Raw genomic sequence first — 15,122 nt, forward strand, 5'->3', positions numbered from 1 at the left:
CTAGAAGTGGTCACACGTCCTGCCTCAGAGCAAGTGTCTCCTGTAGGACCGACTGAGGAGATCCGAGAGAGGGAGAAAGGTGAACTAGGAAAAACGGAAGCAGCTCCGAACTGATGAAACTCATGCAACAAGACCATTCCTCTTCTTCTCATCTTACTAGGGGCCCAGGAGAAAGGAGAAAGGGCAAGAGAATATGTTAGAAAACTCAGCCTAATCCTCTCGCATTTAATTTGAGTCAGGAAAACATGTCCCACCTCTCTACTGGCCAGTGACTTCCACTTGGGAACAAACAGAAGCATTTCCAATTCAGCAACCAAACTCATCAACACACAAGTGTTCCTTCCAAAAGGCTTAGCCTGAAGCTAATTAAGAATTTAGATCTAACTTTCAATTTACAGAAAATTGAAGTAATTAGAGAAATGAGACCATGAGGAAGCAACTGGACCAATCTAAAAGGTGTCTATAGGAAAACTGGGCTGTTCTCTTGACCAAGTCAATGGGGGAAAAAAAAAATGGGAGAAGGGAACTCTGGTAAGATTAAAAAGTGACTCATTACCAAATGCAGCCAGTGTTCCTTGATTTACATAAACTGGCAAGAAAGGACATGTTTGCAACAATTAGAGAAATTTAAATGTGGATTGCTTATTTATTATTTAGTTGTGATCATGGTATTGGGGCTAAGTTAGAAAACATTTTGAGATGCATATAGAAATATTTGGAGATAAAATATCATGAAGTCTATATCTTAAAATGCCTCAGTATTCCTGTTTTATAGTTTTGACTTTGGAGCCATGTAAATTGTTTAAACAATTTTAAAACAAAATGAAAAATTTAAACTTCTAAAATGAAACACAAGAACCTAACTGTAGGTCAAATTGGCATGTTAATGACACAGAAAAGTATTATGTTAAGTGACTCTTAAAATCGAATATTTTGACTGTACATCCTAAGGACAAAAAAGAACAAAGAAATTTTAAAGTGAAATAGTATTGCTACAAATAATGTTGGTATTGTTATCTTGGAGCATTAATAGAATTATTTATTTGCTTTACCCCATTATTTATTATGCAATATATCTTTTATAAATATACACTTGAGTATAAGTATATACTTAATTATTTATTTATAATTTTATGCACAGACATAGTATAGTGCAAATAATTCTAACAGTGTCATCAGGAACCAAGGTTTTCAGAATAAGAGAAATGGCATCCAAATATAAAATCCAAATAAATAAAAACTCTAAAATCTTACAAATGAACTAGACATTATCAGTGTGAATTGATGGTTCATATTTTTCTTAAAAAGTTCATATTCCTTGCTTTTGTCCTCTGAAAAGAACAAGAAGCACCATTAACACACAGCAGTGAGCACTCTTCATCAGTAGACTGACGGTCTCTAAATACTGTTTCCCATTAAAATGAGCCAGGGCTTTCAGATGAAATGGCTGAACCTAAGGCTTGGCAGAAAATGTACAAGATAAGCCTGGAACATCTTATACAAGAAAACTATCAAAGACTACTGGAGTCACATCAAAGGGACAAAGGAGTCAATACAAAGGACTCTCATAAGCCAAAGGTAGGACTATTTGAACCTAAAAGAAAAACTGCAATGTAGTTAAACAGGTAAGGTATTTAAAACCCACCAGTATAGAATGATACTTAAAACGCAAACATCATACTTTGGGAGGCTGCTAGGGCATCAACTTATTGTCTCAAAAATTAGTAAATGAAAATAACAAGTCAAGCTTTTTATCCAATTTTCCTATCCAGATTGTATTTTATGATAAACAAATGAGAACTCCAATTAATAAATTAATATAGATGGAATACAATTAGAAAATTATTTTCCAACCATTAATTAAATGATTGTGAAATGAGAATTTATAATGGATGGACTCACTGGAAATCTGAACATCACAAAAGGTTAGCCAAACAGGCATTAAGTGCAAGGCATCAATGATGGAGCATTTTTGCTAAAAAATTGAAACTGAACCTAATCAAGCTTTCAAAGCCTGTCAATTTACAGGAAATATAGGGGACAGTGCAAAGTCATGGGAGGCAACTAGCTATTATCAGACTGCAGAAAATTCTACAGGACAAACCTTTTTCTTTAACAAATAAACACCAAGAAAACAAAAAGAATAAGAGAGAAGTATTAACGATTATAAGACCTGAGAGACACACAGCTAAGTATGAAACATGAGCCTTTGAAACCCAAATAAAAATAAATCAACTGTAAAAAAAAAAAAAAAAATAATAATTTATAAGATAATTGTGGAATTGGAATACCGATAATATTAGATCATACTGAAGGAATTACTCATTTTTTTTCAGTTGTGATAAGAATGGTCTTTTAGAGGTATACCCTGAATTACTGACAAATTAAATTATTTTCTACCTAGGATTGAATCAAGTAGGGGCAGAGTGGGAGGACTAGGTAAAACAGGGTTGCTGCTAAGTCACTTCAGTCGTGTCTGACTCTGTGCGGCCCCATAGATAGCAGCCCACCAGGCTCCCCCGTCCCTGGGATTCTCTAGGCAAGAATTCCGGAGTGGGTTGCCATTTCCTCCTCCAATGCATGAAAGTGAAAAGTGAAAGTGAGGTCGCTCAGTCGTGTCTGACTCTTAGCAGCCCCATGGACTGCAGCCCACCAGGCTCCTCCGTCCATGGGATTTTCCAGGCAAGAGTACTGGAGTGGGGTGCCATGGCCTTCTCAAAAAACACAGGGTTGGCCATATATTAATAAATGTATAAAGTAGATGACAGATACACAGGGCTTATTATAATACTTTTCGTAATTTTGTGTATGCTTGTGAATTAAAAATAGGATTTTTTCCTTTAATTTTCATTAAAAAAATTAAGAATTAAAAAATTAAAGCACTAAAAAGATGAACAAAATGTTAATAACTGCCAAGTTCTCAGTGATGGAAATATGGATTGCTTGTGTTTTCTGTATGTTTGAAAATGTTTGTAACAGTAAACAAAATTGTAAAAGCACTTCAAGCCAGCAAAGACTCAGAGCTGGGTCAGGTTAAAAGGACTGCGAAACATAGCTGTGGATGCCGAATGCTGGCTTTGACCAGTAATGCCTTCAGAAAATTAAAAGCAAATAACAACAACAACAAAAAACCCCAAAAAAGTTCAAACTTGAAATATTAAGGAAAAAGGACCTAGAAAAAAGGACTCCAGCTGACAAAACAGTGACACATGCTTACTATACTTGTAACATAAAGGATCTCCAATTCAGGGTAAAACCACAATACCATCCCAAATGGGAGGGGAAGTGTCTTGAGATTTTTATTTCCGGACCTGACGACAATCAGAGAAAGACTGAGCTAGAACCATATGCCCTAAAGCCTTAATGCTTCAAGTGACATGGGTACAAAAAGCAACCTCGTGGAAGCTCGAAGCTTTAAGACTTGAAGTTATAAAATACACCAAGGCAAAGCTAACGGGCTGCTTGTTACTCAAATACATTAACCAGACTCTGAAATGAGCAACTATTGCAAAAGCTCGTTGACAGCATCCTATGTACAGCATAGTCTTGTGTTCCCTGGACCCAAAACTGTTCTTTTCCATACCTGATGATGACACATTGGTTCTCTCTGTCAATTATCATATTTCTGTACATATTATCTGCAAGAGCATAGATATGTGGTGGGTTCTCATACTGTGCCTAGAAAAGCAAAACAAAATGAAACCATGGTCAGATAAAAGCAACACATTTCTTCTCTTGGCTTTGGAAATGAACATGCCATTGTATAGGCTTAAAGGCTGCATAATACAAGAATCATAAAGTTGCCAAGGTCCTGAGGAGGTACATCTAACACAATGAAGACGGAAGGAATTTGGAAGGACTTTTCTGTAGGCCTATGAGTGATTCAGCCTTCAGACATGGCCCACGGTCTTCAGGTACTCCGACACCACGCCCTTCTACCCGCAGCACGCCTCTGCAGGCACGTTCCATTTCTAAAGGTCTCTGAAAGGCATTTGGGCAACAGGTCTTAGGAGAGGCCTACTAAAAACCTGGATCTGACCTGTACTAAATCAGAATTTCTACATTATTTTTTTTTTCCCTAAGAGGCAAGTTGGAGATCTTGGGACCCTAGAGGAAACTTAGACTATTAGAATATAAGGAAAAAAACTTATTTTCCTTAGAAGAAGGCAGAAGGTGTGGTTCTTTAGAGGGATAAACAGGTTTGACCAGTTTGTTCCATCTCAACATGGAAAAACAAAAATTCCTAGCACACCAAGAGAGTGGGTTTGTACTTGAGTCTCATGGGATATCTGAGCTATGCATAATATAAATCCACAAGTAAATTCACTGTGTCAGGACGACTTCAGCCCTGCTTTCTTCAGTGTCTTGGCACTTCTACCACTCCCACCAAAGTCACTAAAAAGAAAAACACTTCATATGGTGGAAAGCTGGAGAAAGAACACCCCTTAAATTTAAGACTATGTAACAGAAGAGTGAGAAGAAAGTCACATGCAGAGTGAGAAGACATTTAGATTCTGTCCTTCCCTTCTCTGGTCCGCATCTCTACAGTGGGGATAACAAGGTCCATGCTATCCACACAAGGTAATTGAGATAATGCACGGGAAATTATTTAGAAAAGGTTAGTGAAACACAGAGGGGTAAAGTAGAATGTACTGCATTCCAACTTTGAGTCTTATTATACAACAACTTATTATATCATAAGGGGCCTGCCCCAGAAATGGCCACTCATCGCAAGCTCTGGCGGATCAGAGCTGAGCGACAAGGAGGGGTGACTGCTTTGATGTCTGCACCCAAGTTAAGCACCGGTGTATCCAGTGCCCACGGCTCCCTATGTGTGAATAGGGGCCCCAGGAGGGAAACTGCTCAGTGAGGTCTAAAACTCATTCCTGGGACTGTTGAGCTGGATAATTCTATAAAGGGACAAAAATATGTCATCCCTGCCTTCACTTTACAGTCAAGGGGATGCATGGATGGGACTGCAGGATGCTCATTCACGATTACATTTAATACCTCTCTGGAAATAGAGGAAAAGAAAAGAGAACAAGGGAATTCCCTGCCAGTCCAGTGGTTAAGACGCTATGCATTCACTGCCGGGGACACAGTTTCAATGCCTGGTCAGGGAACTAAGACCTCACATGCCACATGGCACAGCCAAAAGTAAAAATAAAAAATGGAAATAGAGTGGAGTGAAAGCTGTGAGCAGTGGAGGGAAAGGAGTGGGCAAGTCATTGCCCAGTAAGGCCTCAAAGCCACTTAACTAGTTATATTTGATCTCTGTGTATCACTATTTTTCCAACTGGCTTCTCATCTCTGCGCTCATGGTATTTTTCAGCTACTGATGAGAATTATCCCTGGAGGAGGGCATGGCAACCCACTCCAGTATTCTTGCCTGGAGAACCCCTTGGACAGAGCAGCCTGGTGGGCTATGGTCCATAGGGTCTCAAAGAGCCAGACACAACTGAAGCGACTGAGCAAGCATGATGAAAATTATAGGGTAGCCACAATCAGGTAGCCTCTACCTGATTCTGCCCTTGCCTGAAAACCCCTGAAAGTCACTGAGACCTGACTTCATTCCTAGCTCCAGCACTCAATAGATTCAATTACTTCACCTCTATGAGCCTCTGTTTCCTCATCTGTGAAATAGGCATGCATAGTAATACACAGCCAGCATCCAGGGCTGCTTTATTATTGCTGCAAATATAAACATAGGACCTGGCACTAATACCAATTTTACAACATTCTGTTGCCATCAGCAGTTAAAAATAAATATATTTTTTAAAATTCTAGGGCATTTCTTTAAAAAGAACTCTTCAAAAGATGAATGGTCTAAAAGGGACTCATGTAAGAACGCTTTTCAGAGAACTGGAAAGAAACAGCACAAATACACAGCGCTTCCATCCACCCTGCCTTGGCTGTCACTGCAGACTCCAAGCCAGCTCCGTCCCGGCTGCCCCAGGGCCCTCCTGATCAGGGCGCCAGGGCAGGGCCCAGCCTCTGCTGACAGTGTTTCCCTTGTGCTGGGCTCCCATAAAGGCAGCATTATCAAAGGTCTTTCGCGTGGCAGCCTCCTTCGGCTCCAGCTACCAGCACCATTCATCTGGCAACAATGGGGTGGGCTCTTGCTCTGGGTAAATTGCCTTCCACTTCAACTGATGAATTTGTGTGGGCTCCCTTTTGTTTGTTTTCCAGGGGTCAGGATTAATGAACGCTCTTGTGCTTCTGCTGCAAAGGAAAGAGGGAAGGAAAAAGATGTAGAGATGGGCAGGCCTGGGGAAGTGATGAGCCAGAGAATGAAATATATGAATTAGGATTACAGATTCTATTTTTATGTCACAACTGAAATGGCTACGGAGCTGGGTCTGAATAGGGATGAGGGTGTCACATTAATAAGTGAAATAAAAAAAGATTTGCTTTTCATGTTCCAGTCATAGCCATGGTTTCAGTGATTTGGAAAGAATGGTTCCCATTGCCCAATTTATATTTTTTACCAGTTACTGAATTTTTTACTCTTTAGAGTTTTGTGACGTATGTGGAAGGAGGAAGATGCCTAAAGCTGTAAGTCCTACATTCCATTCAACTAACATTGTATATAACTTTCCAATATTAATAGTCCTATGCTTTTTCTGAGCTGTACTCTAAAGAGCAGCACATCATTAAAAATCAAACAATGTCACCTATTTAAGCTGCCCAATAAATAATTTATATAAGAAAATGCAAATATATGGCCAACTTCAATTGCCCATACATCATACAAGCCCCAAACACTGCAGTAATTTATGTGGCATGTAACTTACCGCTCCTTGGTACATTTCAATTTCCTTTTCCCCAAAATATGGCATCTGTTTGAAAGGGTTGACTGAGATTAATACGGATCCTATATATGTCTGAATTTAAATCCAGTTAAGGTCTATCATTAATCTTCACAGCTACACATTTTTCGAATTAAGCAACCAGATGTTATCAAGAATTCATAACGATTGTCCCAATGAAAAGCTCATGGGTTTGTTTTCTAAAAGATTACAAATAAAGACAAAAGCAGTTACCAAGTAGTTCAGGTTTTGTTCTTCAGGAAGAGTAATGAACTTAATTACCAAGGTGTTATAAAAATAAATCATTACTTTAAGTGAATTGAAACACATTCTCTCAAGACTGGTGATATGCATGGCTAGGAAAAAAAAAAAACAACAAATGATCAAGGACTAAAAAGAGCAAATATTTTTTCCTTGGTATCTCTTAGGTATACTGAGAACATACTCATTTACTTGTTTAATAAACAGAGGGATATAAGATGAACTGAACAGTCCTGCTCTTTAGAAGCCATGGAGAACTGAGTTGTATCCATAAGTAGAATTCAGAGCAGAAAATTACAAACGCATATAGATCAGGTTTTGGAGAAGGAAATGGCAACCCACTCCAGTATTCTTGCCTGGAAACTTCCAAGGACAGAGGAGTCTTGAGGGACTACAGTCCATGGAGGTCTCCAAGAATTGGACACAACTGAGCATAGATCAGGTTTAGGGAAGAAGGTGTTATTTATGTATAGGAAATTCTGGAAGGCCCCTCAGAAGAAAATGTTACTTATGTCCCCAAAATGAAGTGCTATTATAACATACAAAATGTTTCTATTTATCATATAACAATAAACTAGTTCAAATTGGATGTCTACAACTTGCCAGGCACTGTTACATATGCTGGGGATATACAGCAGTGGACAACAGAGAACAAATAAAAATACCATTAAAAAATGCAAACATCAACAAAAAACAAAACATACACAATACTCAAAATTGTTTCTTTTAATCAATGATTTCTAAATGTTTAGAAATTTTGCAGTTAAGAATGTAAAGCCGGGACTTTCCTGGTGGTCCAGTGGTTAAGACTCTGCCTTACAATGCAGGGGATGCAGGTTTGATCTCTGAAAGCAGTGAGATTTCCTTCCCCAAAGGGACATTTATATATTAGGACCTGAGTGTCAAATAGAGCAACACAATAAAGTTTGATCAGATTACCAAGCTCCCTATGCCCAGTTCTATTCTACTCTGGCCTTGGGCAAGTCTCATCTCTGAGTGGTGGTGATTGGATGATGGGGTAAATAGAACCTACTTGATAGGTTTTGTTATGAGAATTAAGCAATACAGTATCAAACGCTCAGCACAATGTCTGATATGTAGTAGAGGCAGGTTCCTTAATTCATGTACTTCAAGATGCTCACCGTGTCACCTCTGAGAAGCAGTGTTAGTATTATTGAACACAAATGAGTCAAGTGTGGAATGGATCATATAATATTTAAAAAATAATATTTATACATGAAGGGGAGAATGGGGAATGATTTGGCTGCAATTTTGCTTGCTTTTTCACTAAACAGAAAGATTTTCAGATTCAAAAGGGCTGGACGTGAAATAGTGGGTTGGTCAAAAAGTCAATTCAGCCAACCCAGTGGCAGTAGAGAAGATAGGTCCCTTTGCACAGCACACCCAGATGCACCCTGCACTGCTCAGGCACAGGGGCAGACCACGGCACTGAAAGAAAACGCAGATGAGGCACTGAATCATAACTGAAAATCACTCCAGAATTATGTAAGAAGGGCCAAGAGAAAACGTGGTTCCAAGTGCCAAAGTCAGAGGAGGCCAACAACAGATTAGAAGCTGACTTTTTTTGAGGTAAGATTTAGAACAGATTTATTGTTAGATTTAGTAAGGAGGTCATAAGTGTGCGTGGTGTTGCAGCCAAGACTCAACAAGTGTTGACAAAAACAAACATTGATAAAACACATACATGTATAGTTAGTTAGTTCAGTCGCTCAGTCGTGTCTGACTCTTCGCGACCCCATGAATCACAGCACGCCAGGCCTCCCTGTCCATCACCAACTCCCGGAGTTCACTGAGACTCACGTCCATCAAGTCAGTGATGCCATCCAGCCGTCTCATCCTCTGTCATCCCCTTCTCCTCCTGCCCCCAATCCCCCCCAGCATCAGAGTCTTTTCCAATAAGCCAACTCTTCACATGAGGTGGCCAAAGTACTGGAGTTTCAGCTTTAGCATCATTCCTTCCAAAGAAATCCCAGGGCTGATCTCCTTCAGAATGATGGCATCAATCTAAGTTCCTGATGACAACCTTGATACTATTTTAATCCTATTTTACTAGGAGGAAACTGAGGCATGAGAAATTTTCAATATTCAGAAAATACAGCATTGCTATGATCACATTCATTTCAGAAGAGGGAGATGTCTATGCCTGCATCTGGAGAATGGGTGCTTCTTCCTTAGCTGTAAAGGGACTACTATGAATGCCATCTGAATGAACTGATCATTGCATTCAGAGAATAAAGAGCTGCCAGAGGGGGACTGGCAAGAGTGTACTCATTGAAAAAGACCCTGATGCTGGGAAAGATTGAGGGCAGAAGAGAAGGGGCAACAGATGATGGGATGATTGGATCAGATTACCAAGCTCCCTATGCTCAGTTCATCAGGAGATAGTGAAAGACTGGGAAGCTTGATATGCTGCAGTCCATGGGTTCATAAAGAGTCAGACACAACTTGGTGACTGAACAACAGAGAGGAGACTTCCTTGATGGTCCAGTGTTTAAGACTTTACCTTCCAATGCAGTGGGTGCAGGTTTCATCCCTGGTTGGGGAGCTAAGAACCCAAATGCATTATGGCCAAAAAACCAATACATTAAACAGAAGCAGTATTGTAACAAACTCAATAAAGACTTTAAAAATGGTCCACATTAAAAAAAAAAAAATCTTAAAAAAAAAAAAAAGAGTTGCTAGAGGACCTGAGTCATAGCAGCAAATTTGGAAAACTCAGCAGTGGCCACAGGACTGAAAAAGGTCAGTTTTCATTTCAATCCCTAAGAAAGGCAATGCCAAAGGATGCTCAAACTACTGGACAATTGCACTCATCTCATGCTAACAAAGTAATGCTCAAAATTCTCCAAGCCAGGCTTCAACAGTATGTGAACCATGAACTTCCAGATGTTCAAGCTGGTTTTAGAAAAGGCAGAAGAACCAGAGATCAAATTGCCAACATCCGATGGATCATCAAAAAAGCAAGAGAGTTCCAGAAAAACATCTATTTCTGCTTTATTGACTATGCCAAAGCCTTTGACTGTGTGGATCACAAGAAACTGTGGAAAATTCTGAAAGAGATGGGCATACCAGACCACCTGACCTGCCTCTTGAGAAACCTCTATGCAGGTCAGGAAGCAACAGTTAGAACTGGACATGGGACAACAGACTGGTTCCAAATAGGAAAAGAAGTACGTCAAGGCTGTATATTGTCACCCTGCTTATTTAACTTATATGCAGAGTACATCATGAGAAACGCTGGGCTGGAGGAAGCACAAGCTGGAATCAAGACTGCCAGGAGAAATATCAATAACCTCAGATATGCAGATGACACCACCCTTATGGCAGAAAGTGAAGAAGAACTAAAGAGCCTCTTGATGAAAGTGAAAGAGAAGAGTGAAAAAGTTGGCTTAAAGCTCAACATTCAGAAAACTAAGAGCATGGCATCTGGTCCCATCACTTCATGGCAAATACATGGGGAAACAGTGAAAACAGTGGCTGACTTTATTTTTGGGGGCTCCAAAATCACTGCAGATGGTGACTGCAGCCATGAAATTAAAAGACGCTTACTCCTTGGAAGAAAAGTTATGACCAACCTAGAGAGCATATTAAAAAGCAGAGACATTACTTTACCAATAAAGGTCTGTCTAGTCAAGGCTATGGTTTTTCCACTAGTTATGTATGGATGTGAGAGTTGGACTGTAAAGAGAGCTGAGTGCAGAAGAATTGACGCTTTTAAACTGTGGTGTTGAGAAGACTCTTGAGAGTCCCTTGGACTTCAAGGAAATCCAATGAGTCCATCCTAAAGGAAATCAGTCCTGAATGTTCATTGGAAGGACTGATGTTGAAGCTGAAACTCCAATACTTTGGCCACCTGACGTGAAGAACTGACTCATTTGAAAAGACCCTGATGCTGGGAAAGACTGAAGGCGAGAGGAGAGAGGGACGACAGAGGATGAGATGGTTGGATGGCATCACTGACTCAATGGACGTGAGTTTGAGTAAACTCCGGGAGTCGGTGACGGACAGGGAGGCCTGGCGTGCTGCAGTCCATGGGGTCGCAGAGTCAGACACAACTGAGCGACTGAACTGAACTGAATTGAAACCCAACCTTGGTTCTCCAATAAATAAATCTGGATTGGGTTAACAAAAGAACTCCTATAGGAGGCAACATTTCTTTCTTTTTTTTTTTTTTACTGTTAATAATCTGCTATGTTGCTGTGTAAAAAGACAAAGTCTTGATTTTCACTAAATAGTCTATATAAATTCTGGCAAGGAGATGTTCAGAGAAAAAAAACTTCTTTTGGAGTATTCCTGGCCAATCATGAATCAGTCGTGAATCAGATTGGAAGAAGGATCTCAGTAGGGCTTCTCATGGGAAGTATTATTTGAGGGGAAACTCCTGAAAAGCAAAGTTTGGTTTGAAATGGATAATGTAGCTCCTGTCTATGCTAAGTAGTTACTTAAAGTAGAATGGAGACAAGAGAATTTGATTTGGAATTTAAAGGAAACAAACATATTTTTCCCACCTGCCTGGGTCTGCAGACACCTCAGCTACTTTCAAGAGAGCACAGGTCTTCTACTGGGTTGGGCCACTTTGCAGATAACTCCAATACTCACTCCCACTCCTTGCTGCATAATTCAGGTGCGCCTTTGAAAAAAGCTGTTTCATCACTGTCTCTACCCACATAACTTTTGGCTAGAAAGGTGTGGCCCAAGGCTAACTTTCAAATTGTATGTAGATATACAAGGCTATGATTTTTAAAAAAAGAAATAAAATAAACGCCATCTCATTATTGCCAACAGAATATGCAAGACAGAAGAGAGCCAACAGATCTTTAATTGACTGGCTCCCAAATGTTTGTCCGTGGATCCATAAGCTTTCATTGATCTGCAACAAGAATGACAAAAAGAGAAACAAAGCCCTCAATTTTTCATAAAGTCCGATTTTTTCAGTATAAAGGGCCATCCTTTACTCTTAAACTATATCTTTTCTATTTTGGGGGTGTTAAAATAGTCTTTGTTTTATGAAATGTGAGGGTAGTGCTGCTTCTATAAATTTGTTTTTAATGGTCTTATAAGGAAAAGTTTAACTTTTTTTATATTTAAAATAGCTCATATTCTATTTTATTTTTTAAACTTTAAACTTTTTATTTTGTTTTGGGGTATAGCTGATTAACAATGTTGTGGTAATTTCAGGTAAACAATGAAGGGACTCAGCCATACATATATATGTATTGATTCTCTCCCAAGCGTCCCCCCTATCCAGGCTGGCCCATGACACTGAGTAGAGTTCCATGTGCTATACAACAGGTCCTTGTTGGCTATTCATTTTGAATGTAGGAAAGTGTATATGACCTTCTCAAACTCCCTAACTATCCCTTCCCCCTGGCAACCATAAGTTTGTTTTCTAAGTCTCTGAGTTTCTTTCTGTTTTGTAACAAGAGTTTAACTTTTCAAAAAAAAACAGTTTAATAGCCAGTGAATTCCCTCTAACTGCCCACACTGATCTAGTCAACCTCCCTGGATTCAACACTGAGGTGGCACAGGGAGGTGACGTGTGAAGTCACATATGTGGAAATGAGGGAACTTGAGCCCCTGGCTCTGGCCATGAGACCCACATTCATCTCACTGCAGCGACATCCCCCCCAAACCCCAACATGAACTGACAGCAAAGGTCCAAACCTCACTTGGAACAAGGGCGCTGCTTTGAGCTCTGGTCGGTCTGGCACAAGTGTCTCAACTCCTAATTGAAGGGTTGAAAATGCCAAGCACACTTGAGTGTGGTCTTTGAGGAAAAACAAGTTTGGAGAAAGCTGGACCCAGTGAGGCTGTAGTGCTTTGTTCAAGAACTATTTTTGTCAGCCCAGTGGCTATAAGTGATGTCTTACCAAGCAGAGAGTGAACACAGCAAGGTTTCCCTCCTATATTTTAGAACTGAAATTGTAAGAAGGGTGGCAACACTTTGGAAAAATAGACAGGAAATGAAACCTTCCTGGTCTTAGGATAAATAACTGAAAAAATGGGTTTTCCTTGGTTGACAACATTCGCATTTTCTAAGCAGATTGTTTTTTCTACTGTGGAACAAAGAAATGTGCAGTCAGCTTGAATGCATTAACCATTGATCATTCCAAATGCTGACCTTCAGCACAAGACAATGCTGCTATTAGATGCAGAAGAGGTCAAATGAACAATATTATAACTTAATCTAAAATTGAATCTCTTCTTGTCTTCACTATTGAGCTTAGAAGAGAGGGAGGGGAAACTCATTTACAATACCAATGGGACCCTACCATAATAATATTCCCTTGGTATTAAACTGATTTATCTCCTATTAGAGGAAAAGATTTGCAGTTAGACCCTTGGTATTATTTCATAAACATCCAAAAGAGCCACCAAGCTTCCTCAAAGCTGAAAGCTGCTCTGTGCTATTGCTGGAAAGCACACTGATGTCAAATTTCTCATATACTGAGTGGGCAGAGATTTCTACAACAGAAAGTCTATTAGTGGTCAACTAACTCATTTCCTTGCTAGAACACATGATTAGTCAGTCATTGATTCAAAGACATTAATTCAAAGACTGGGAATCAGCCCCCTCGGTGTGAGTCATTTTAGAATTCTGCTGTCTGAATATAAAAAGCAAGTCTTCATAGTCAACAAATTTTCAACAAACACTTAATATAACGCACCATGCCAAAAATGATGTGGGAAAGAAAGAAACAGTGCAGGATGGTGACATTTTTTAGCTAAAATTAACAAGAAGGCACATGCATGTATACACGTCTTATTGTTTAGTCCACCAGGGAAGCCCATACATATGTCTATATGTGATTAAACTGGTTAATTAAAAATATATTAGGTTAATAGGAGCAAACCTTATATGGTGGGATTCCAAGGGATTTTAGTGTTCTCCTTTCTAGTTAACTGCATTTTGTAAATCATGTTAAATGAACATTTATTGCTTTAAAGTAGTTTTTAAACTTTACTTTTTGAAAGATATGTAAAGGACACAATCCCTGTTCTTAAGGAATTTCTAGTGTTTTAGGGGTAAATGACCATACAGGGAAAAGCGAGCCTGTCTGGGTTGATGGACTGCTGCTGATAACCACTTTTTTCTTTTCTAACCTAGCTGATCAAAAACCATGTCTACATAAATAATGAGCCCATGTTCTAAGAACATTCCAATAAATAATGAGTTCAACTACATTCATTGGAAATTAGCCTTTTATGGGCTTGTCAATAAACCAATCCTCCCTTTAAAAGTTTCTGTGCTAAGAGTGAAGTAAGCCAGAAAGAAAAACACCAATACAGTATACTAACGCATATATATGGAATTTAGAAAGATGGTAACAATAACCCTGTGTACGAGACAGCAAAAGAGACACTGATGTATAGAACAGTCTTATGGACTCTGTGAGAGAGGGAGAGGGTGGGAAGATTTGGGAGAATGGCATTGAAACATGTAAAATATCATGTATGAAACGAGTTGCCAGTCCAGGTTCGATGCACGATACTGGATGCTTGGGGCTGGTGCACTGGGATGACCCAGAGGGATGGAATGGGGAGGGAGGAGGGAGGAGGGTTCAGGATGGGGAACACATGTATACCTGTGGCGGATTCATTTTGATATTTGGCAAAACTAATACAGTTATGTAAAGTCAAAAAAAAAAAAAAAAAAAGTACAAGTTAAAAACTATAAAAAAAAAAAAAAAAGTTTCTGTGGTAAAATGCATCTGAATGTCCAAAAAGCAACTTTATAATTGAGTTTTGGAACATAATTCAGACATATGAGAGACCTTGTACACTTGCCTTAATGTATGATAATAATAACTAACACTAACTATGTATTCACTGCATTTGTTATTTCATTTCACCCTAAACAGCCTCATGTAGGAGTTTTTATCATCACTTCCATTTTACAGGTCAGGAAATCAAGGAACACAAATCACAAACTTGTGTAAGATCACCAAGCTCATGCAGATTAAGGCTCAAAGCCAGGCTGTCCAGAGTCATCCCAACTCTTTCTGGTCCATCATCAGCCAGTTTCCATGG

General features: G+C 39.3%; 1 protein-coding gene across 2 annotated transcripts in view; it reads right to left on the reverse strand.

Moving 5' to 3' along the window:
- Positions 1-15,122, reverse strand: part of MYO1E (myosin IE) — a 217,093-nt gene that overhangs the window by 101,090 nt on the left and 100,881 nt on the right. For both annotated transcript variants that reach the window (XM_025295700.3, XM_025295697.3), the window contains exons 3-4: positions 6,795-6,884; positions 3,584-3,678 (exon numbers count right to left, since the gene is read on the reverse strand). In XM_025295700.3, coding sequence (XP_025151485.3) covers positions 3,584-3,678; positions 6,795-6,884 — 185 coding nt within the window. The remainder of the gene's footprint in view (positions 1-3,583; positions 3,679-6,794; positions 6,885-15,122) is intronic.

This window comes from Bubalus bubalis, chromosome 11, assembly GCF_019923935.1.
Source record: "Bubalus bubalis isolate 160015118507 breed Murrah chromosome 11, NDDB_SH_1, whole genome shotgun sequence".
Taxonomy (NCBI): Eukaryota; Metazoa; Chordata; class Mammalia; order Artiodactyla; family Bovidae; genus Bubalus; species Bubalus bubalis.